The sequence below is a fragment of the Microplitis mediator genome, chromosome 6 (genome assembly GCF_029852145.1).
Source record: "Microplitis mediator isolate UGA2020A chromosome 6, iyMicMedi2.1, whole genome shotgun sequence".
In the NCBI taxonomy this organism is placed as follows: Eukaryota; Metazoa; Arthropoda; class Insecta; order Hymenoptera; family Braconidae; genus Microplitis; species Microplitis mediator.
In genome coordinates, this window is record NC_079974.1 from 22,294,026 (window position 1) to 22,315,257 (window position 21,232).

Here is a 21,232-nt window from a genome sequence, read left to right on the forward strand (position 1 = left end):
CAATACGTTGTACGTATGACCACTGAATGTATAGACATTGGCGTTAATATTAAAGTTGGATGCAAACTGGAGGCTGTTCACCCTCAGTCCGCATATCATATAGATTATTCTCACCGTACGTCCAAGTTCCGGTAATCGATCGCTGCTATTTTAGACTAAATATTCAGTAGACTGTTAAAGATTACCTGAGTTTTTAATCTTACTCAGTAACCAATCACTTTTTTTTTTTAATTAAAAATACTCACAATATTTTTTATTTTATCTCTTCAAGTTAAATTTCAAAATAAATCGTCAAGTATTGGATTTATCAAAAAAACTACAGAGACCTTTTTTACAGGAAATTTAATCCTCTACAAAATTGTACTCTTGTATTTTTTCATTATCTCTGATATTTACCTCGCAATTTAAATTTCAAACTCCAAAACTCTTGATTCAAAAAAAAAATAAAGGCTCCAAAATTTTTTAAACTTAAAATTAAAATTCTGGGAAAACTATCAAAAATATGACAAAAATGCACGTGACCAATTTTGTAGCAAATGAAATTGTCTGCAAAAAAGGTCCTTACAAACTTTTACCCAAACTCAGTAGTTTGGCGGCAATTTAAATTATAAGTCGCCATAAATCCTAGTCATAAATTTTTTTTACTTTTATATAAACATATATGTAAAACGTCAATGACAAATATATACTGACGCAACAATCTCATATATATGTAATTTACAAGGTACTAATATTATTTATTCTCAGTGTCGCTTGTGCTTCTGAGGAATAATGACGACAAACAGGTGAGAGCAATAAATAAAATAAATGCAATTAAAATTCACCCGTTCAAATTTACCGCGTAAGGGAAATGTATTTTCGACGGTCCTGTTAAAAGTTTCGTTTACATTAAAACTTTAAAGGTAAATAAATAAATTAAAAGCTTGAGGAAAAGGGAAAAGGAAAATTTAGATGAGAACTCGGCAGACCCGGTGCTATCGACAGGTGCGGTTTTATTTTAACTTTGAGCAACTCGTGTAAATCACGGGCTTTTTCCGACGGGTATAAGAAAAAAAATTTATTAAAAAACAGTTACATGACTTTGAATTATAGTTGAGGTAAAAAAGTATCTATTAAATATTATAATAATAAATATAAGAAAGTATAAATAAAATAAACGTTACCGCCTTTTTTAAACGTCAAATAATCCTAACTCATACTTACTAGTCACGGAACGCACACACACACATGCACACATAAATACCCGACGGCTTTAAATTCAAACTCTCTTCTTTTCTTTTCTTTTCTTTTCTTTTATTTATATTATTAAGTATTATAGTAAAGAGGATGTATAGAAATTACGGGATGAATAACTCCACCCCTGTTGTATACAGAAGTAGGATAAAAATAATAATTTTGTAAGGGGACTTTGGAGACATTTTATCTATTGGATATGTTACGCAATACAATGGCTCTTTAAAATGCATTTATATATATATAAATATATTTATAAATATATATACATTTTTTTTTGGTAATTGTATAGCAAATATTATTATTTATTACTCTAAAATAATAATATTATTTTTGGCGGTAAAAAAAAAATATTTGAAATTTTTCAAACTGACGTTGGACAGAAACTTAAAATTTTTTTAAAATTTAAAATTAAATGTGGGGTAAAACGGGTCTATGAGTTTTTTTTTAATTTTTACAAAAAAAATAATGGGGTAAGTCGGGTCACTTGCAATTTGAATAAAAATATTTGAAAATTTAAAAACCGGATTATTTCGGAATTAAATATTAATTTTTACTAAAATTCATTGGAGATAAATTATTTATTAGACGGCCCATTTTACCTCTCTGTATATTTTGGGGTGAAAAAAATGACATTACAATTTTTTTTTTAATTGATAAATAAATAAGTTGAATTTTTTTCAGTTAATATTAAATTTTAAATAATTTATGACCAGACGACAATATAATGATAAAAAAAAAATAATTGCAGACGGTTTGTACTCTTTAGAGCACATAAATAAATCGAAAGTGATGAGTGATGATTATCCTGTTGAATAAAACCCTGTTGTAGTCCGCAGTGTCATGCAATCATTATTATTATTATTATTACTATATTATATTCATATTTATATACATACGTCCATGTTTTATCTTATCAGATGACCGTGACTCTCATAACTAAACCCACTATCACACTATAATTCATATTTGTTTTATTTAATAAATATATAAATAAATCATTTTTTGTCCTTTAGCTTCAAAATGGCGGGAATAATTAATCCAGCTCTCGAAATGTCGGACGATATATCAGTGAGTATTAGATGACAGTAAATGAAGATAACGCAGAAAAAAATGATTTTTTAGGCGGCAAAAATTTTTACCCTCCTAGAAAATTTTTGTATCGTGAATTGAAACCAGAATTTTCTTAAGGCGGGAAAAAATTTTTCGCGCCAAGAAATCCTTTTTTTTCTGTACATATATTATACTTGAGTTGGGTAGCACATACACGCACACATACACACACACGTGGACGTCGATTCAGAAACAGTCTGAATAATTTCCGAGATTTGATGAAAACTCGATTTTCGAAAGTCAGAACTTTTTTTAAGAATTTTAAATTTTGGCGGGAAATTCAAAATATGAATAAATAAAAAATTAAAAAAATGGGAAAGCTGTTCTGAATATGAGTAAAAAAGTTGTTAATGTGGATGTGGGCATAAGTATAAGTATAAGTACAAGTATTTGGGTGATTGTACTCCGCTTAAGCGGTAAAACTCGTTCAATCGTCTGTGAAAAACTAAAAGCACAAAAGTCTGAAATTAAAAAATGGAAAAAATCATTGGAGGCATAGAAGAATAAAAAGGTAGCTCGAGGCGATTCATTTGCTGATGGCTCGGTGCTCACTCCTTGTCTTCTTTTCTCAGCTCCCGGTTCTTTACTCGGCTCTCATCTCGAGATTCGGGAAAATGTTTACTGTTCTCTGTATATGAGTTACAATTGTCTTGTAATTAGTCCCGTAGTTTTAACCACTTGAAAATTTGTGTCACTGAAAATTAGTTGCCTTAAAAATAATTTTTTTTGTTGATAAAAAAAATTTTTAATAATTATTAAAATTGACAATTGTAATTTGTATATAAATATTAAATATGTAGTTAACTGACAGTAATTTTAAAATAATAATTATAAATTTAAATTGAGGTATAAATATTTAAAATAAAAATTAACTGGCGGTAATTAAAAGAATAAATAAATTACCCGAAATTAATAAAATTTCAGTTACTCTATAAATTTTTAAAACCTGATTTAAAAATAAATTAGTAATTGAAGAAAGTAATTGAGCGCGTAAATTAAAAATTTTTAAATATTTAAAAGAAATGACACTGAAGTTCGCCGCCGTCTGATAATTTTTGAATTTTCTTTAAAAATGACAGGTTATAAAAAAAAAGTATTTAAAAAATTGCACCTATGGATTTAAATTTTCTACATGTGCATATTTTTTTTTTTTTTTTTTCAATCAAATTGTGGAGAAAAAAATTCAAAAATTGGCAATTTTCTGCTAACTTCAGTTTCATTAAAAGAAAAAAAAATAATAATTTTAAGTTAATATTTCAAAAAATTTGTAGGGGAGCGTGGGGCAAAGTGGGCCTCCATTAAAATTTTATGGAGGCCCACTTTGCCCCACCCTCCCCTATAGAAATATTTTTAGTAAAAAAACCGATAACCCGATAATTAATTTCCCAAAAATAATTAAAAAAAAATTAAAAATGAAATTTTTTAACAGAGCCAAGTAAAAAGTAAAATAAAATAGAATAAAATAATAATAACCGGATGTTTCATCAATCACAATTTGACAGCGACGTTATGAGGCCGTGAGTCGTCAATAAAAAAAAAATAAAAACACGATTAAAACTACTGAGATTGAGTAACGATCGAAAAATAATCGATTATCCCTCGGCCAAGCAGACGCCAATTAACGCCGGATTCCGTCGCCCACGCACCCTCAGCCCCCCAGTCCCCACCCCCCACACTCCTGTTCCTCATTCCTCGTTTTATTTATCGACACACGACAAAGTTCAACAATTCGACTTTATCATTTTTCTCTACTTCCTCTTCGCCCCCACCCCCGGTCCTTCAAAGTGCAAATAACGAACCGCAAGTCACCCTACACTATTACTATTTCGTATTTGCACAGCGTTTTTCAACCCCCACCCCCAGCGGTAAAAAAATTAAAAAACCGGGCTCTGTATCTCTGTAAAAAAGTAATTGCATATTCGTTTATATAATAGACCGTCCAAATAAATTAGTTAAAAAGGGTCCACCTACGAGTATATGTCACGCGCTCGTAATCCCTCTTTTTACTCAATGGGTCATATATTTACATAACACACACGAGCTCACACATGTACTCGCAATCATTAATATGCAAAACGGAAGCAATGGATCTTTATATTAATTCTATAAAATTTATGGACAGTCGCGTGGCATCCTCCCCTTTACTTTTCTTTCATTTTACTTCTACTTTATATTTATTTTAGATTTTTATTATTTTTGTTTGTTTTTCCTCCGTTTGTCGTGGGAGCAAACGAAGCTCCGGTTGTTATTACTCTTGTCCATTCATTTTTATTTAATTTTTTTACTGGGAATTAAATAAAATTTATGTGTAAAAAGTCATATATATATATTTGCTACCGGGTATCATGATGGCGTTTAAGTACATCTTTGAATTCAGTACATAGACACAGAAAGTTTATAAAAAGTCTGGTAATGATAAAAAAAATTTAGTGTTAAAAAAAAACGTGTATGAGTTGGATAGAGATAATTTTTTTTTTCTACTACACGTAAAAAGAAGAGAACAACGACCCCCAGAAGCTGTTGCACCGGATAGTAGAGGTGGTTTTAGTCACATGAAAGAAAAAGCCCGCGGAGAGTGGGGGTAGGGATGGAAGGGTGCGAGAGTAAGACAGAAAAGTTTTGACGGGGAAAACTCGGGTTCTGTCTCAACTCAGTCGCATGTGACTCGTGGCAACGTGCACAGCTTCTACTCTACACTTTTCATCTCTTATCATCTCGGCGCTTATCTTTGTTATCATTCTGCTTCGTTCTTGTCACCGCACATGTACGATGTGGTCAAGCTTATGAATATTTTATAATTTTCCTTATTGATTTCGGAAAGTATTCAGAATGCGGGACAAATTTTCTTTTAGTGTAAGTGATTTTTTGGTTTGTGGAAATTTTTAGTTTTTTTTTTTTTTTGAGATTAAAAAGGAGTGAAATTTATTTGTGATTTTTTAGTCAGGAGTTGCGGATGTTAATGAAGCGTTGCCGAAATTTGTTGAGCACGATGTGAGCACGGGGAAAGAAGATAAAATTAAGAGGTCCACGGAGCAATTAGATACTGAAATAATATCATCAAAGACATTGTGCGGATGGTTCAAATTTCGGCCCTCTTATTTACAAAAATTTCGGACCGCCAAATGGGCATTGTTTTGGCTCTGTTGGGCTGGTGCTATGCAAGGTATTTTTTTTATCTCTTATCATTAGTAAATTAATTATTTAACAGTAACTCGCTTAAATTTTTAATTTTTATAAGAATAAAAATTCAAAAATTTATCATGAATTATTAATTTTTTAATTGAACTAGTTTAAATTTTTAAATTCAAATTTTTGAAGAATTTTTTTTCATACAAATTTTGAATTTAATTTTTTTTGACTATAATTTAATTCAATAAAATAATTAATTATCTAACAATAACTCACTTAAAATTTTAATTTTTGTAAGAATAAAAATTCAAAAATTTATAATAAATTATCAGTTTATCAATTGAACTAAAGTTTAAATTTTTAAAGAATTTTTTTATACAGATTTTGATTGATTTTTTTTCATACAAATTTTGAATTTAATTTTTTTTGACTCCATAATTTAATTCAATAAAAAAATTAATTATTCAACAGTAACTCACTTAAAATTTTGAATTTTTGTAAGAATAAAAATTCAAAAATTATTAATTTTTTAATTGAACGAGAGTTTAAATTTTTAAATTCAAATTTTTGAAGAATTTTTTTTATACAGAATTTGATTAATTTTTTTTCACACAAATTTTGAATTTAATTTTTTTTGACTCCATAATTTTATTCAATAAAAAAATTAATTATTTAACAGTAACACTTAAAATTTAAATTTTATGAGTGTAAATATAGCAGACATAAGACAATTCTTTAATTACATATAAAAAAAAATGCATATACTGAATTTTGAATTTTCTAAACATGCATTTTATTATTTTTATTTTATAAAAATTTCCAATTTCGTATTTCAAAGTTTTAAAAATTTTCAGATGTACGCTAACTTTACTATCATTAAATTTTTGTAACAACAAAAATTCAAAAATTTTTTTTATACAAATTTTAAATTCTATTTTAAAATAAATTTTTTTGACTCCATAATTAAATAGAAAAATTAATTTTCATTACAAAATTCGCTAATTGATTAAAGAAAAATAAATTGATCCAAAAAATGATTAAAATTAAAAAATTGGGTGTAAAAATTTTAGCATGAACGTTAATGAGTTAAATGATAAAGTAAATATTTAAAGTGAACATTGACATAATATATAATTAAACGTGATTTTGATTAGAGAGATTAAGAGGGTTAAATAAACAGAATTAATCGCGATTCATGTGCAGTGCCCTATTCCAATAGGTTGATGCTTGAATCGCATGAATTTAGTGTTATACCTATAGCGAGACCCATAGCAGCTTTTGAATGCATACTAATGGTATGTATATTTACGTTTGTATGTGCACAGAAGCCGCTCGTTCAATCGGTAATCCCTTGGAAATAAAACCGTGTAATAACGAAACCAGCTCCGCATTGATCGCGATCGATTCCGAGTGCCAGCCATTAAATCTCTCGGTTTCTCCTAAAAGTTTTTTAATAAAATTATTTGACTATTGTGTCAGATGCGTGTTTCCGTGGGTAAAAATAAAAATATTAAAGACTTGTGTATTAGGCTAGATTGTAGATCCGAGGACGGATAGATACGAGGCAATTTCGATGGTATTCAGAGAAGAGTAACCGGAAATCCAATTTACTCTTGCGAATTGAAGACTTGAAATGAAGATAAAAAAAATAATAAGAGTTTCAAGTGTCTATATATATATATATATATATATATATATGAACTTTTAAAAAATTCTTCAAGTGTAACTTCAATATTACAAAAATTTACTGATCGAAAAAAAATTTTTATTTTAATTTACAAGTAATTAATTTTTTTTTAAATTTCAAAAGCAGAACTTTTGAGAAATTTTTTTTATTTAAAAAATATTCGGTGGCATCCAAAATTGAACTTTTAAAAAATTCTTCAAGTATAACTTCAATATCACAAAAATTTAGCGATCGAAAAAAAATTTTTATTTTAATTTACAAGTAATTTATTTTTTTTTTTAAATTTCAAAAGCAAAACTTTTATGAAAAATTTTTTTTTTTATTTAAAAAATATTCGGTGGCATCCAAAATTGAACTTTTAAAAAATTCTTCAAGTGTAACTTCAATATTACAAAAATTTAGCGATCGAAAAAAAATTTTTATTTTAATTTACAAGTAATTCATTTTTTTTTTAATTTCAAAAGCAGAACTTATGAAAAGTTTTTTTTTATTTAAAAAATATTCGGTGGCATCCAAAATTGAACTTTTAAAAAATTCTTCAAGTGTAACTTCAATATTACAAAAATTTAGCGATCGAAAAAAAATTTTTATTTTAATTTACAAGCAATTAATTTTTTTTAAATTTCAAAAGCAGAACTTTTGAGAAATTTTTTTTTATTTAAAAAATGTTCGGTGGCATCCAAAATTGAACTTTTAAAAAATTCTTCAAGTGTAACTTCAATATTACAAAAATTTACTGATCGAAAGAAAATTTTTAATTTAATTTACAAGTAATTTATTTTTTTTTTAATTTCAAAAGCAGAACTTTTGAGAAATTTTTTTTTATTTAAAAAATATTTGGTGGCATCCAAAATTGAATTTTAAAAAATTTTTAGAGCTCAAAAATTAAAAATATTTTTTTTCTGATTTTTTTTTTTAATTAATGAAAATTTTATGTATATATAGTATATATATTTATATGTATGAGTGTAGAAAAGAGTAAAAATAAATATAGAGAAGAATTTTGAATAAAAAAATAAAAAAACGGAGTTTAAAAATAAATTTACTCAGTCATTGAATTATATAGCGAGTAGTGAGATGTATTATGCGAGTAAAGAGAGTAATGAGTAAGTCTCTGACCATGTACTTATCTCCCCTTTGGTTGTGTCGTATGGTCGCGATGGTGTGTATCTAGGCGCGAAACAATGCGAGTACGCGCGATGAAAGAAATTTAACAAATTGACGGACAATAGGCGCGTCTACTCCTTTGTCTCCCGGTCTATCGTCTTGTTCTTTAATTTAAATGTTTATTAATTATTTTAAATTGTTACTAATATTACCGCAAATTTAATAAATTATAAACAAAATTTTTTTTAAAACTTACAGACTTTTTTTCTTCTTAAAGTTATTAAAATTCTTAAGGACTTGTTAGAAGTTTTTAAAAAGTTTTTTACCCAAGTACAATATTAACATTTTAATGAAACTAAAGTATGATCAGTAAAGAAAGGCGGTAAGATGCTCTCTAGAATTTTGATTTTTTTTTTATGTATATTTGTATACTAATTTTTATTAAAAAATTAATATCACGCTTATTTAATTAAATTTTTAATTTTTAGTAAACCGGTTTTCGATAATTAGTAAATTATTTAATTAGAAAAATAATTTGGAGTCAAATTTATAATTTTTTAAAAATTTTTGTATCCATTTTACCCGTAAAAATTTAATTTTTTTAATTTTTCGGAGTAAAAAGGGACAAAGTTACGAACACTGGACGAAAATGGGTACACTGATTGTCAAAACGAAACAGGACGAAAGTCCGAGTGTCGTCCACTTGAAAAAAAAATTTATCCTCCGGAATTTGAGTTTTTCCTGCTAGAATACGTAAAAACTAACAAAAAATAGCAGTTTCGTGTGTAATTATTCCCGAAACGGGCAAAGTTATGGACTACTGTGCATAGAAATTGTCACAGAGTGTCTAGAGGACGAAACTGGACGAACCTCCAAGTTTCTTCCTCCAAAAATAAATTTTTCTTTTGAATTTTAAATTGCGCGCGAAAAAGCTTCACTTCAAAAATTTTTTTACCTCCGTCTTCCTTTGATTAAAACACAAGATTTCTAAAACAATCACTAAAAGAAATTTTTTTTTTATTCAAGGGATGGTAGTAAATGGTTTCATAAACGTGGTTATCACGACAATTGAAAAGAGATTTGGATTGAATTCTTCAGAGACCGGTCTCATAGCCGGGGGATACGACATTGCAAGTTTTGTTTTCTTAATACCCGTCAGCTATCTCGGCGGTCGTTCAAAAGCGTCAAAGCCCAAGTGAGTGACTGTCCTCGCCACCGATATCTAATTTTTTCAAATAAAATACCATATTTAACCCGAATAAATTAAAGATACATCGGCGTGGGAGTTCTGGTCCTGGGTATCGGGAGTCTGCTCTTCGCTTCCCCGCATTATCTCGCCCGAGCCAACCAGCAAGGAGGTCAAAGGTCTTCGCTGTCGTGTCATCGTGGTATCAGCAGCAATACCACCAGCTTTACAAACACCAACGAGACTTCACTGTCGGTGAGAGTTGTCCTTATCAAATAAGGTGATTCATCGATAACCGATTTCCCGTAACTCGACTAAATAATTATATTTTTTTATCTCCCTTTTCCTGTACCAGCCAAAGTGCGACGAGCAGCTAGATGACACCGTCGACGTTGGACCATTCAGCGGATTCTACCTCATGATATTTTTCATCGCCCAATTGCTACACGGGGCGGGCGCTGCGCCCTTTTACACCCTCGGGGTCACTTACCTCGACGAGAATGTTTCCAAAAAAATGTCTTCCGTTTATTTGGGTACTCGATTATCTCAATTACCGATAAATTTCATCGATAATTATTTTTAAATATTCTAGGAATTTATTACACGATGGCGGTAATCGGGCCTGCGTTGGGATACGTCATAGGTGGGGAGTTACTCAAACTCTACACGGATTTCCTGACAACTGATCCTGGAACGTAAGTTTCACTTAATCTTCAACTGTCCCTCACTTCCGGTACCAATTGAATATTTAAAAATTTCAAAATTTTCCCGCGAAAATTTTTTTAATTCTTGAAAAAAGTGTAATTGGTTTTTTGGAAATATCTTTACAAATATTGGGTTTTTTGAAAAATTATAAGACACCTTTTTTGTAGCGCTTTAAATTTCCTACAAAAAAGGTATCTTAGAGTTTTTAAAAAAAATGAATAGCTAGCGAGATATTTTGAGTTTAAAATTGACATAGAAATTTGGAGTTGATAAAAATCGCCTGGCATCTTATGGACCATTAAAGATTAATATTAAAAATTTTAATCTAAATCTTGTGGTACATTATAGAAAAATAAATGCAGTTTGATATAGAATTTACAAAAAAAATTTAAATTTTATTTTACTAAATAAACTTCAAAATTTTCCCACGGGAATTTTTACAGATAAAAAAAAAGTGTGATCAGTTTTTCGTAAATATCTTTACAAATATCAACTTTTTGAAAAAATTATAAGAAACCTTTTTTGTAGCGCTTTAAATTTTCTACAAAAAAGATATCTTATAGTTTTTCAAAAAAACCAATAGCTAGCGAGATATTTTGAGTTTAAGAAATTTGGAGTTTATTAAAATTGCCTGAGATCTTATGAATCATTAAGGATTAATATTTAGAATTTAAATCTAAATCTTGTGGTAAATTATAGAAAAATTAATGCACTTTGACATAGAATTTACAAAAAAATTTTAATTTTATTTTACTAAATAAACTTCAAAATTTTCCCATCAGAATTTTCACAGATAAAAAACGTGTGATCAGTTTTTCGTCAATATCTTTACAAATATCAACTTCTCGAAAAAACTATAAGTTACCTTTCTTGTAGCGCTTTAAATTTTCTACAAAAAAGGTATCTTGTTCTTTTTTCATAAACTGAATATCTACCGAGATATCTGAGTTTGAAATTCCCAGGTCTATAAATAGAAACTGTTTAAAATTGTCTGAGGTCTTATGGGTTCAGTTCAACGCCAAAAGATTAAAAAAAAAAATCTTGTTATTGAGAAAATGGTAAATAAACGCATATAAATCTTGAAAACCGTCTAGGTAACTGGAACCATCTCCATTAAGTCTCTCTGCACTTGAGACTTTATTAAATTCTCGGTTGAATTTATTACTTCCCCGACGCGACTCTTGCCGGCTATTTATTTTTAATATTTTATAAATTCTTATTTCCATTAGCGGTAATAGAGACTGAAGACCAACATGTCCCCAGATCCCTCGGTAATTTTATAAATATTTTAAATAAATAAATACTTTTTCATCGAAGTTAAGGTGAACTGAAAGAGCCGCGCGGTTCTCACGCGCGTGACTCGACATGAAATATGTCAACTTTACCGTGGATTAAATGCGAGCGGTAGAGAAATAAGGGTTTGTTATTCCTCCCCATGAAGGCCCGGGAAGTTTTTTTTTTTTTTTAATAATAAGGGTAACAGTGGCGTCATCCTCAACATCGCAAAACGCTGCTTGAAATTTTTCCCCATGGGACGTCCGCACGCTTCTATTCCATGCGCTATTAATCTCGTATTATTCGCTCTAATGCCACAAGGGTTATATTTATACATACTTTATATATATTGTAAACTACAACATATCCAATAGTCGATTTTTAAAATTTATAGCTCAGTAATTTTTATATTTATCATTTTTAAAATGAATTTAAATTTAAAAGAAGCCCGGTTTCTTTTCACTGGACTTTGATTGAAAGGAATTTGAATTTATCAAAGACCAGGATATGCATTAATAAATAATGCGAGCTAAGTAATTACGCTCTAAAGATCCCTATTGATACTCATACTTTTTTTTGCTTGTATATATGTATATATAAGTGATTTATGGAGAAGGGGTAGAAGTCAAGGGTGGAAGTAAAAAAAACGCTTGGACTGAATAGAGAAATTTAAAATGATTTTATAAATATAAAAGTATATGAGACTTTATAGCAAAATAGGGATGAGTATTTTTCTAAAAAATTTATTCAAATGCTTCAGAAAATTTTACCGCGTAAATGAAATATTTAAGACGGTTGTAGAAAAGTTATTTCCGGTGTAACTTGAATGGGAAATAGTGAGATTAATAAGTAAGATACCGTATTTTTATGTTTAACATATTTTTCGCGTCCGCAGAACTAGTAGCGCGCAAAGTCTCAGGGCGTGCAGATGCTACTTTATAAATAAATTTTTTCGCTCGAGTTACTGGAGATATAGATATTTTTATGGGTAATTAATTTTTTTTATCATGAATTTGTAACAGGACGGACATTCATCGATTTACTTTTTAACTCGAGAAAAATTCAAGTTTTCATGTTAAACTTTTTTGATTTTCATTGGAGTTTGAAGTAAAATTCTTTTTATCAAAATTATATGATGGGTATCAATTCAAAGTTCATGATCCATGTCCTTAAAATATTTTTTTTAGAAATTTTTGATAAACTAACTGATTAAAGATCCAATTAAACTTTTAAAAATATCCTCGGTCTTGAAAATCGACTTTTTCAAAAATTTGAAAAATGAAATTTATTTTTTTTTTTGGGAATTTGATACACCGAAAATTCCCTGATACTTCAGCGGCACTCGGCCTTCAATGGATGACTTAATTTTGGTCAAAATCGCTGTCTAAAGAATCCGATAGAAATTCGATAGAAAATCTAGACCCCGGCTCAGTTTTGAGGAAAAAATTTTTTTCCTTCACTTTTATGTGCGAGTGTTCTTCTTGAAGATTTTTCTGATGCCCTCCAGCCTCCAACCATTCAACGGACCCCTAATTTTGGTCAAAATCGCCGCCTAAGAAATTAAAATCGTAAAAGTATTTTCACTCCGAAAATCCACAATTTCAAAAATAAAAAAAAAACCAAATAAATTTTTTACGTTACTGCAATTAAAAAAAAAAGTGTATAAAACAAATTAGTTGGTTGAATAGACAGCAATAAATTACAACAAAATAAATGAGCTAGCCGCGAAAAATAATTTAAAAGTTCGTTGTATAGTTAGTCAGCTAAATCAGCGGCATCAATCACTTATATATCTATATATCTATCTGGTCAAAACGTGTCCGAAAGATACATGGCCCTCGACATGGACCTCGACATGGCCCTCGACATGCCCCTTGACATGGCCCTCGACATGGCCCTCGACATGCCCCTTGACATGCCCCTTGACATGGCCCTCGACATGGCCCTCAACATGCCCCTCGACATGGCCCTCGACATGGCCCTCGACATGCCCCTCGACATGGCCCTTGACATGGACCTCGACATGGCCCTCGACATGGCCCTCGACATGGCCCTCGACATGCTCCTTGACATGCCCCTCGACGTGGACCTCGACATGGCCCTCGACATGGACCTCGACATGGACCTCGACATGGACCTCGACATGGACCTCGACATGGCCCTCGACATGCTCCTTGACATGCCCCTCGACGTGGACCTCGACATGGCCCTCGACATGGACCTCGACATGGCCCTCGACATGGACCTCGACATGGCCCTCGACATGCTCCTTGACATGCCCCTCGACATGCTCCTTGACATGCCCCTCGACGTGGACCTCGACATGGCCCTCGACATGGACCTCGACATGCTCCTTGACATGGCCCTCGACATGGCCCTCGACATGGCCCTCGACATGGACCTCGACATGGCCCTCGACATGGCCCTCGACATGCTCCTTGACATGGCCCTCGACATGGACCTCGACATGGACCTCGACATGGCCCTCGACATGGCCCTCGACATGGCCCTCGACATGGACCTCGACATGCTCCTTGACATGGCCCTCGACATGGACCTCGACATGGACCTCGACATGGCCCTCGACATGGCCCTCGACATGGCCCTCGACATGGCCCTCGACATGGACCTCGACATGCTCCTTGACATGGACCTCGACATGGCCCTCGACATGGACCTCGACATGGCCCTCGACATGGACCTCGACATGCTCCTTGACATGGACCTCGACATGGCCCTCGACGTGGCCCTTGACATGGCCCTCGTCATGCTCCTTGACATGGCCCTCGACATGCTCCTTGACATGGCCCTCGACATGGCCCTCGACATGGACCTCGACATGGACCTCGACATGGACCTCGACATGCTCCTTGACATGGACCTCGACATGGCCCTCGACATGCTCCTTGACATGGCCCTCGACATGGCCCTCGACATGGACCTCGACATGGACCTCGACATGCTCCTTGACATGGACCTCGACATGGCCCTCGACATGGCCCTCGACATGGCCCTCGACATGGCCCTCGACATGGCCCTCGACATGGCCCTCGACATGCCCCTTGACATGACCCTCGACATGGCCCTCGACATGGACCTCAGCATGCCCCTCGACGTGGACCTCGACATGGCCCTCGACATGGACCTCGACATGGACCTCGACATGGCCCTCGACATGGCCCTCGACATGCTCCTCGACATGGCCCTCGACATGCTCCTTGACATGCCCCTTGACATGACCCTCGACATGGACCTTGACATGGCCCTCGACATGGACCTCGACATGGCCCTCGACATGGCCCTCGACATGCCCCTTGACATGACCCTCGACATGGACCTTGACATGGCCCTCGACATGGCCCTCGACATGGCCCTCGACATGGACCTCGACATGGCCCTCGACATGGCCCTCGACATGCCCCTTGACATGACCCTCGACATGGCCCTCGACATGACCCTCGACATGGCCCTCGACATGGACCTCAGCATGCCCCTCGACGTGGACCTCGACATGGACCTCGACATGGACCTCGACATGGCCCTCGACATGGACCTCGACATGGCCCTCGACATGGCCCTCGACATGCTCCTTGACATGCTCCTCGACATGGACCTCGACATGGCCCTCGACATGGCCCTCGACATGGCCCTCGACATGCCCCTTGACATGACCCTCGAAATGGACCTTGACATGGCCCTCGACATGGCCCTCGACATGGACCTCGACGTGGACCTTGACATGGCCCTCGACATGGCCCTCGACATGGACCTTGACATGGCTCTCGACATGGACCTCGACATGGCCCTCGACATGGACCTCGACATGGCCCTCGACATGCTCCTTGACATGCCCCTCGACGTGGACCTCGACATGGCCCTCGACATGCTCCTTGACATGCCCCTCGACGTGGACCTCGACATGGCCCTCGACATGCTCCTTGACATGACCCTCGACATGGCCCTCGACATGGCCCTCGACATGGCCCTCGACATGGCCCTCGACATGGCCCTCGACATGCCCCTTGACATGACCCTCGACATGGCCCTCGACATGGACATCGACATGGCCCTCGACATGCTCCTTGACATGGACCTCGACATGCTCCTTGACATGCTCCTTGACATGCCCCTCGACGTGGACCTCGACATGGCCCTCGACATGGACCTCGACATGGCCCTCGACATGCTCCTTGACATGGCCCTCGACGTGGACCTCGACATGGCCCTCGACATGGACCTCGACATGGCCCTCGACATGCTCCTTGACATGGACCTCGACATGGCCCTCGACATGCTCCTTGACATGGCCCTCGACATGGCCCTCGACATGCCCCTTGACATGACCCTCGACATGGCCCTCGACATGGCCCTCGACATGGACCTCAGCATGCCCCTCGACGTGGACCTCGACATGGCCCTCGACATGGACCTCGACATGGACCTCGACATGGCCCTCGACATGGCCCTCGACATGCTCCTTGACATGCTCCTCGACATGGACCTCGACATGGCCCTCGACATGGCCCTCGACATGCCCCTTGACATGACCCTCGACATGGACCTTGACATGGCCCTCGACATGGCCCTCGACATGGACCTCGACATGGACCTTGACATGGCCCTCGACATGGCCCTCGACATGGACCTTGACATGGCTCTCGACATGGCTCTCGACATGGACCTCGACATGGCCCTCGACATGGACCTCGACATGGCCCTCGACATGGACCTCGACATGGCCCTCGACATGCTCCTTGACATGCCCCTCGACGTGGACCTCGACATGGCCCTCGACATGCTCCTTGACATGCCCCTCGACGTGGACCTCGACATGGCCCTCGACATGCTCCTTGACATGGCCCTTGACGTGGCCCTCGACATGGACCTTGACATGGACCTTGACATGGCCCTCGACATGGCCCTCGACATGGACCTTGACATGGCCCTCGACATGGCCCTCGACATGGACCTCGACATGGCCCTCGACATGGACCTCGACATGGCCCTCGACATGGCCCTCGACATGCCCCTTGACATGACCCTCGACGTGGCCCTCGACATGGCCCTCGACATGGACCTCGACATGGACCTTGACATGGCCCTCGACATGGCCCTCGACATGGACCTTGACATGGCCCTCGACATGGCCCTCGACATGGACCTCGACATGGACCTTGACATGGCCCTCGACATGGCCCTTGACATGGACCTTGACACGCTGGTCGACATGCCTAGGACACTATTAGAGTTTTCCTCCGGTATTTCCTGTTATTTTACATTGAAAGAGCCTCAGAAATGATGTCGAGTGACAATCAGTAGGAATCATGAGAAGAAAAATATCTTATGGACCCAAAGAGTCCAAGACATTGACTTGCCATCGACGCCATCGAGATGACTGATTGATGACCGATAGATTACTGACTGAAAACTGACAAATAACCAATTTCAAGTAGTCAAAGCTCACAAGCATGAATATCATTGGACTCGTAAACTTTAGGTGAACCTTCAGACGCCACTGTCCATCTCACGGCTTTAAATAAATTATATTATTATTAATTAAAATCTTTTATTATGTGAATATTAGTGTTTTTGGCAAGTTTTTGACAGGTATCTATATATCCCGCAAATGAAACAAGTTATTTATTTATTTCGGCATTTATAACTTTGTTTGAAAGCCTTATTCACCGCGACTCGAGTCTCCTTAATTAGTGTATACACACAATGTGAATTAAAAGTTTAAGCGCATTTAGCAGATGCCGAAAGTTCCGATACAGTTGTTCAGATTATAATGATAAATAAGTACTTTAAACCTCTGTACCCTCACACAAACTAATTTCAGTTTTACTCAACGGCACAATGTTCCGTTCTTAGTTTCAAGAGTTTCGCCATAACCGGAAATAATTCCCCCGACTCGTTTTAATATCCGAGTCCGAGTTTTATTGCTTTTAATAATGAGTTCTTAAGACCCCTCGCTACTATTCATTAATGCTTTTAAATAATATTTATTCATATTTAAATATTATTCACAGAATTGGTATGACTCCAGACAGCAATGTATGGATTGGAGCCTGGTGGATCGGATTTGTTGCCGCAACTGTTGTCTGTATTGTTGTCGCTATTCCAATAATTGCATTTCCTGCATCACTTCCAGGTTTTATTTTTATTTATAAATTTTATCGCTACACTGAAAAAATTTGCGGAGTGAACACGGAGTAAATTTGGAGTAAATGCGGATCAGATGACTCCGTATTTTATTTAATCTTTTGGTAAAAATCACCCCGTATACACGGAAAGAAAATTATGGAAAGTTTTGCTTTGCATTATGGGAATGGTTCCCATAATGGTATAGGAATTGTACCCATACTATTATAGGGATGCTTCCCATATATTATGGGATCCATCCCTATAATATTATGGGAACTATTCCCATAATATTATAGGAATGGTTCCTATAATGGTATGGGAACTATTCCCATAAAATTATAGGAATGGTTCCTATAATGGTATGGGAATGGTTCCTATAATGGTATGGGAACCATTCCCATAATATTATAGGAATGGTTCTTATAATGGTATGGGAACTATTCCCATAATAGTATGGGAACTATTCCCATAATATTATAGGAATGGTTCCTATAATGGTATGGGAACTATTCCCATAAAATTATAGGAATGGTTCCTATAATGGTATGGGAATGGTTCCTATAATGGTATGGGAACCATTCCCATAATATTATAGGAATGGTTCCTATAATGGTATGGGAACTATTCCCATAAAATTATAGGAATGGTTCCTATAATGGTATGGGAATGGTTCCTATAATGGTATGGGAACCATTCCCATAATATTATAGGAATGGTTCCTATAATGGTATGGGAACTATTCCCATAATATTATAGGGATGGTTCTTATAATGGTATGGGAACTATTCCCATAATAGTATGGGAACTATTCCCATAATATTATAGGAATGGTTCCTATAATAGTATGGGAACTGTTCCTATACTATTATGGGAACCATTCCTATAATATTATGGGAATGGTCCCTATAATTTATGGGAATGGTTTCTATAATTTATAGGAATAGTTAGTAGGGGATCATTCCCATAATATTATAGAAAGTATTCCTCTAATTATAAGAACCATTCCTATAATTAGAGGAACCATTCCCACAACGTTATGGGTATCATTCCCATAATTATAGGAACTATTCCTATAATTATGGGAAATATTCCTATAATTATAGGAACTGCTCCCATATTTTATGGTCGTAATTCCGATGATGGTATAGGAAAAAATTTCATAAAATTATGGGAACCGCTGCCATAATTTTCTTTTCATGTACGGAGTTATTTTTTATAAAACTCCGTAACGCCGAGTAAATTTGGATTTAAATAAAACCCGTACTCACGCTGAATTTACTCCCGATTTTTCCGTAATCCAGTAAAAATTGCCGTATTATTATTACTCTTAAACCACAGGCGCTGAAGAGTTGGCCAAAGAAAAAGTATCAGAAGCCCACGAAAAATCCCCATCAGCGGGGGGAACATCAACGGAAGCGTTTTCCAGAATACGGGAATTACCTCGGGCTCTAACAGAATTACTGGGCAACCCGGCGTTTTTTATGCTCAATTTAGCGGGAGCTAGCGAAGGGCTCTTGATAGCCGGGTTTGCGGCATTTCTTCCTAAACTTATTGAGAATCAGTTTAGCGTGACTGCCAGTTCAGCTGCACTGCTAATGGGTAAATTTCTTTATCGCCTTCTGTAAGCGCTCATTTAATTCCAAGACTTATTTATTCACAGGACTGGTGACTGTTCCCGCGGGAGGAGGGGGAACTTTTCTCGGCGGGTATTTGATAAAGCGGTGGAATTTGCCCTGCTCGGGTATTCTGAAGTTCTGCATTTTTTCAACAGCCGCTTGCATCATTTTCACCCTTTGCTTTGGGCTCAGCTGCCCCAATTTGGACTTTGCTGGACTTACTGTCCCCTATTCGGACTCTGATCAGTAAGAAAATTCTTCTCTTCTCTTCCCTTCTCTAATGGGAAATTTTTGTAATTTTAAATAAAAATAAATAATTTATTTGCTGACAGAAAAGTTCTTGCATTAGACGACAAATGCAACAACGGGTGCGGCTGCACGACAAATAAATTCAGCCCAATCTGTGGAGTCAATGGGGTCACTTACTACTCACCCTGTCACGCAGGATGCGACCGCGAAATTCAAACCGGGGATGTGAAGGTAATTTTTAAAAAAATAAAAAAATAAAATGTCTGATAGAATTGGAGTAAAAAGAGTTTACGGCTGCAGGTTTACCAAAACTGCTCGTGCATCAGCAGTCAGTCGAACTGGACAGCGGCGAGCGGTGAGACCATTTTGTATGAGGCTGTGAACACAACCTGCACGAGCGGCTGCAAGTACTTGTGGTTGTTTATATGTCTGGCGTTCTGCAATATGCTGATGACCTTCTTGTGCACGATGCCGGCTCTGGCCGCGACTTTGAGAGTCGTTAGGGACGAGCAGAGATCCTTTGCTTTGGGGGTCCAGTGGATCAAAGTCAGATTACTGGGAACGATTCCAGCTCCGATGATTTTTGGAGCCCTGATTGATGACACGTGTATTTTGTGGCACGAGACCTGTGAGGGTCAGGGCGCTTGCTTGGTTTATGATAATTATTGGATGAGCTGGTAAGAATAATTGGCTGTTTAATGGAATTAAGTAATTACCCTGATTAAAAATATTCATTGAAAAGGATTGAAAAAGGTGAGAATTTAATCCTTTTGAATACTTTCTATACCCCACGGTATTCATTTGGACATAAAATTAATACTTTTCAATCCCAAAATAATATAAGAATTTCTAAACTTCCGAGGAATTGGAAAAGATTTAAATGAATTGATATTTGTAATCTTTCTGAATACTTTTCAATACCTGAATAATTTCATATTTCGGGTCACGTGTGGGATTGAAAAAGATTCAAATCAATTGAAATTTTTGAATCTTTCTGAATCCTTCTCAATACCAAAATAGTCCGATATTTCGGATCGAGTGTAAGATTAAAAAGAATTCAAATGAATTGACATTTTTGAATCTTCCTGAAGCCTTCTCAATACCAAAATAATTCCATATTGGAAGGTGTTGAAATGATGAAAGATTGAATTCTTTTCAATGCTTTTGAATTCCATTTTAAGAATTAGTAAGTATTCAAATGATCGAAATTTCAATTCCATTCAATACTTTCCAAAACCTCCGGGGGATTGAAACGAATTGAAATAATTTTCAATCCTTTTCAATGAATATTTTTAATCAGGGTAACTGGTAAAAATCTTGTAGTTGCTCTCTAGTCATTTTTTTAATTATCTAGATATCTGTAATTTTACTGGGTAATTTTACTTTGAAAATGACCGGAAAGAGATCGGAATTTTACTTTAAAAATTGCCGGAAATACTTGGAATTTTACTTGAAAAATTACCGGGGACATAAGAATTTTAAGAGGCGATTTACATTTTGAAAAGTTCTGAATTTTCTTGAAATATTTAGTAATTTTACTCGGGTAATTTTTGTTGGAGTAGTTGGTAATTTTACAGGGTAATGTAACTTTTAAAAAAATTACTCTCAAGTATTTCGTAGCCAGCGGACAATTTTACTTTAATAATTACCGGAAATAACTCGGAATTTTACTTGAAAAATTACCGGAGACATAAGAATTTTAAGAGGCGATTTACATTTTGAAAAGTTCTGAATTTTCTTGAAATATTTAGTAATTTTACTCGGGTAATTTTTGTTGGAGTAGTTGGT

The 21,232-nt window shown here is 35.7% G+C and overlaps 1 protein-coding gene across 4 annotated transcripts in view; it reads left to right on the forward strand.

Moving 5' to 3' along the window:
• LOC130669244 (solute carrier organic anion transporter family member 4A1) overlaps nt 1–21,232 on the forward strand; it is a 23,374-nt gene continuing 2,142 nt past the window's right edge. The window contains exons 1-12 of one of the 4 annotated variants that reach the window (XM_057472000.1): nt 1–131; nt 2,250–2,304; nt 5,287–5,509; nt 9,296–9,464; nt 9,539–9,710; nt 9,811–9,988; nt 10,048–10,150; nt 17,465–17,586; nt 18,918–19,178; nt 19,240–19,441; nt 19,528–19,675; nt 19,745–20,121. In XM_057472000.1, coding sequence (XP_057327983.1) covers nt 16–131; nt 2,250–2,304; nt 5,287–5,509; nt 9,296–9,464; nt 9,539–9,710; nt 9,811–9,988; nt 10,048–10,150; nt 17,465–17,586; nt 18,918–19,178; nt 19,240–19,441; nt 19,528–19,675; nt 19,745–20,121 — 2,126 coding nt within the window. In that variant the 5' untranslated portion in view covers nt 1–15. Of the gene's footprint in view, nt 132–730; nt 786–2,249; nt 2,305–4,888; nt 5,200–5,286; nt 5,510–8,496; nt 8,652–9,295; nt 9,465–9,538; nt 9,711–9,810; nt 9,989–10,047; nt 10,151–17,464; nt 17,587–18,917; nt 19,179–19,239; nt 19,442–19,527; nt 19,676–19,744; nt 20,122–21,232 lie in introns of those variants that run through there. The other 3 variants (XM_057472001.1, XM_057472002.1, XM_057472003.1) reach the window with 3 other exon arrangements.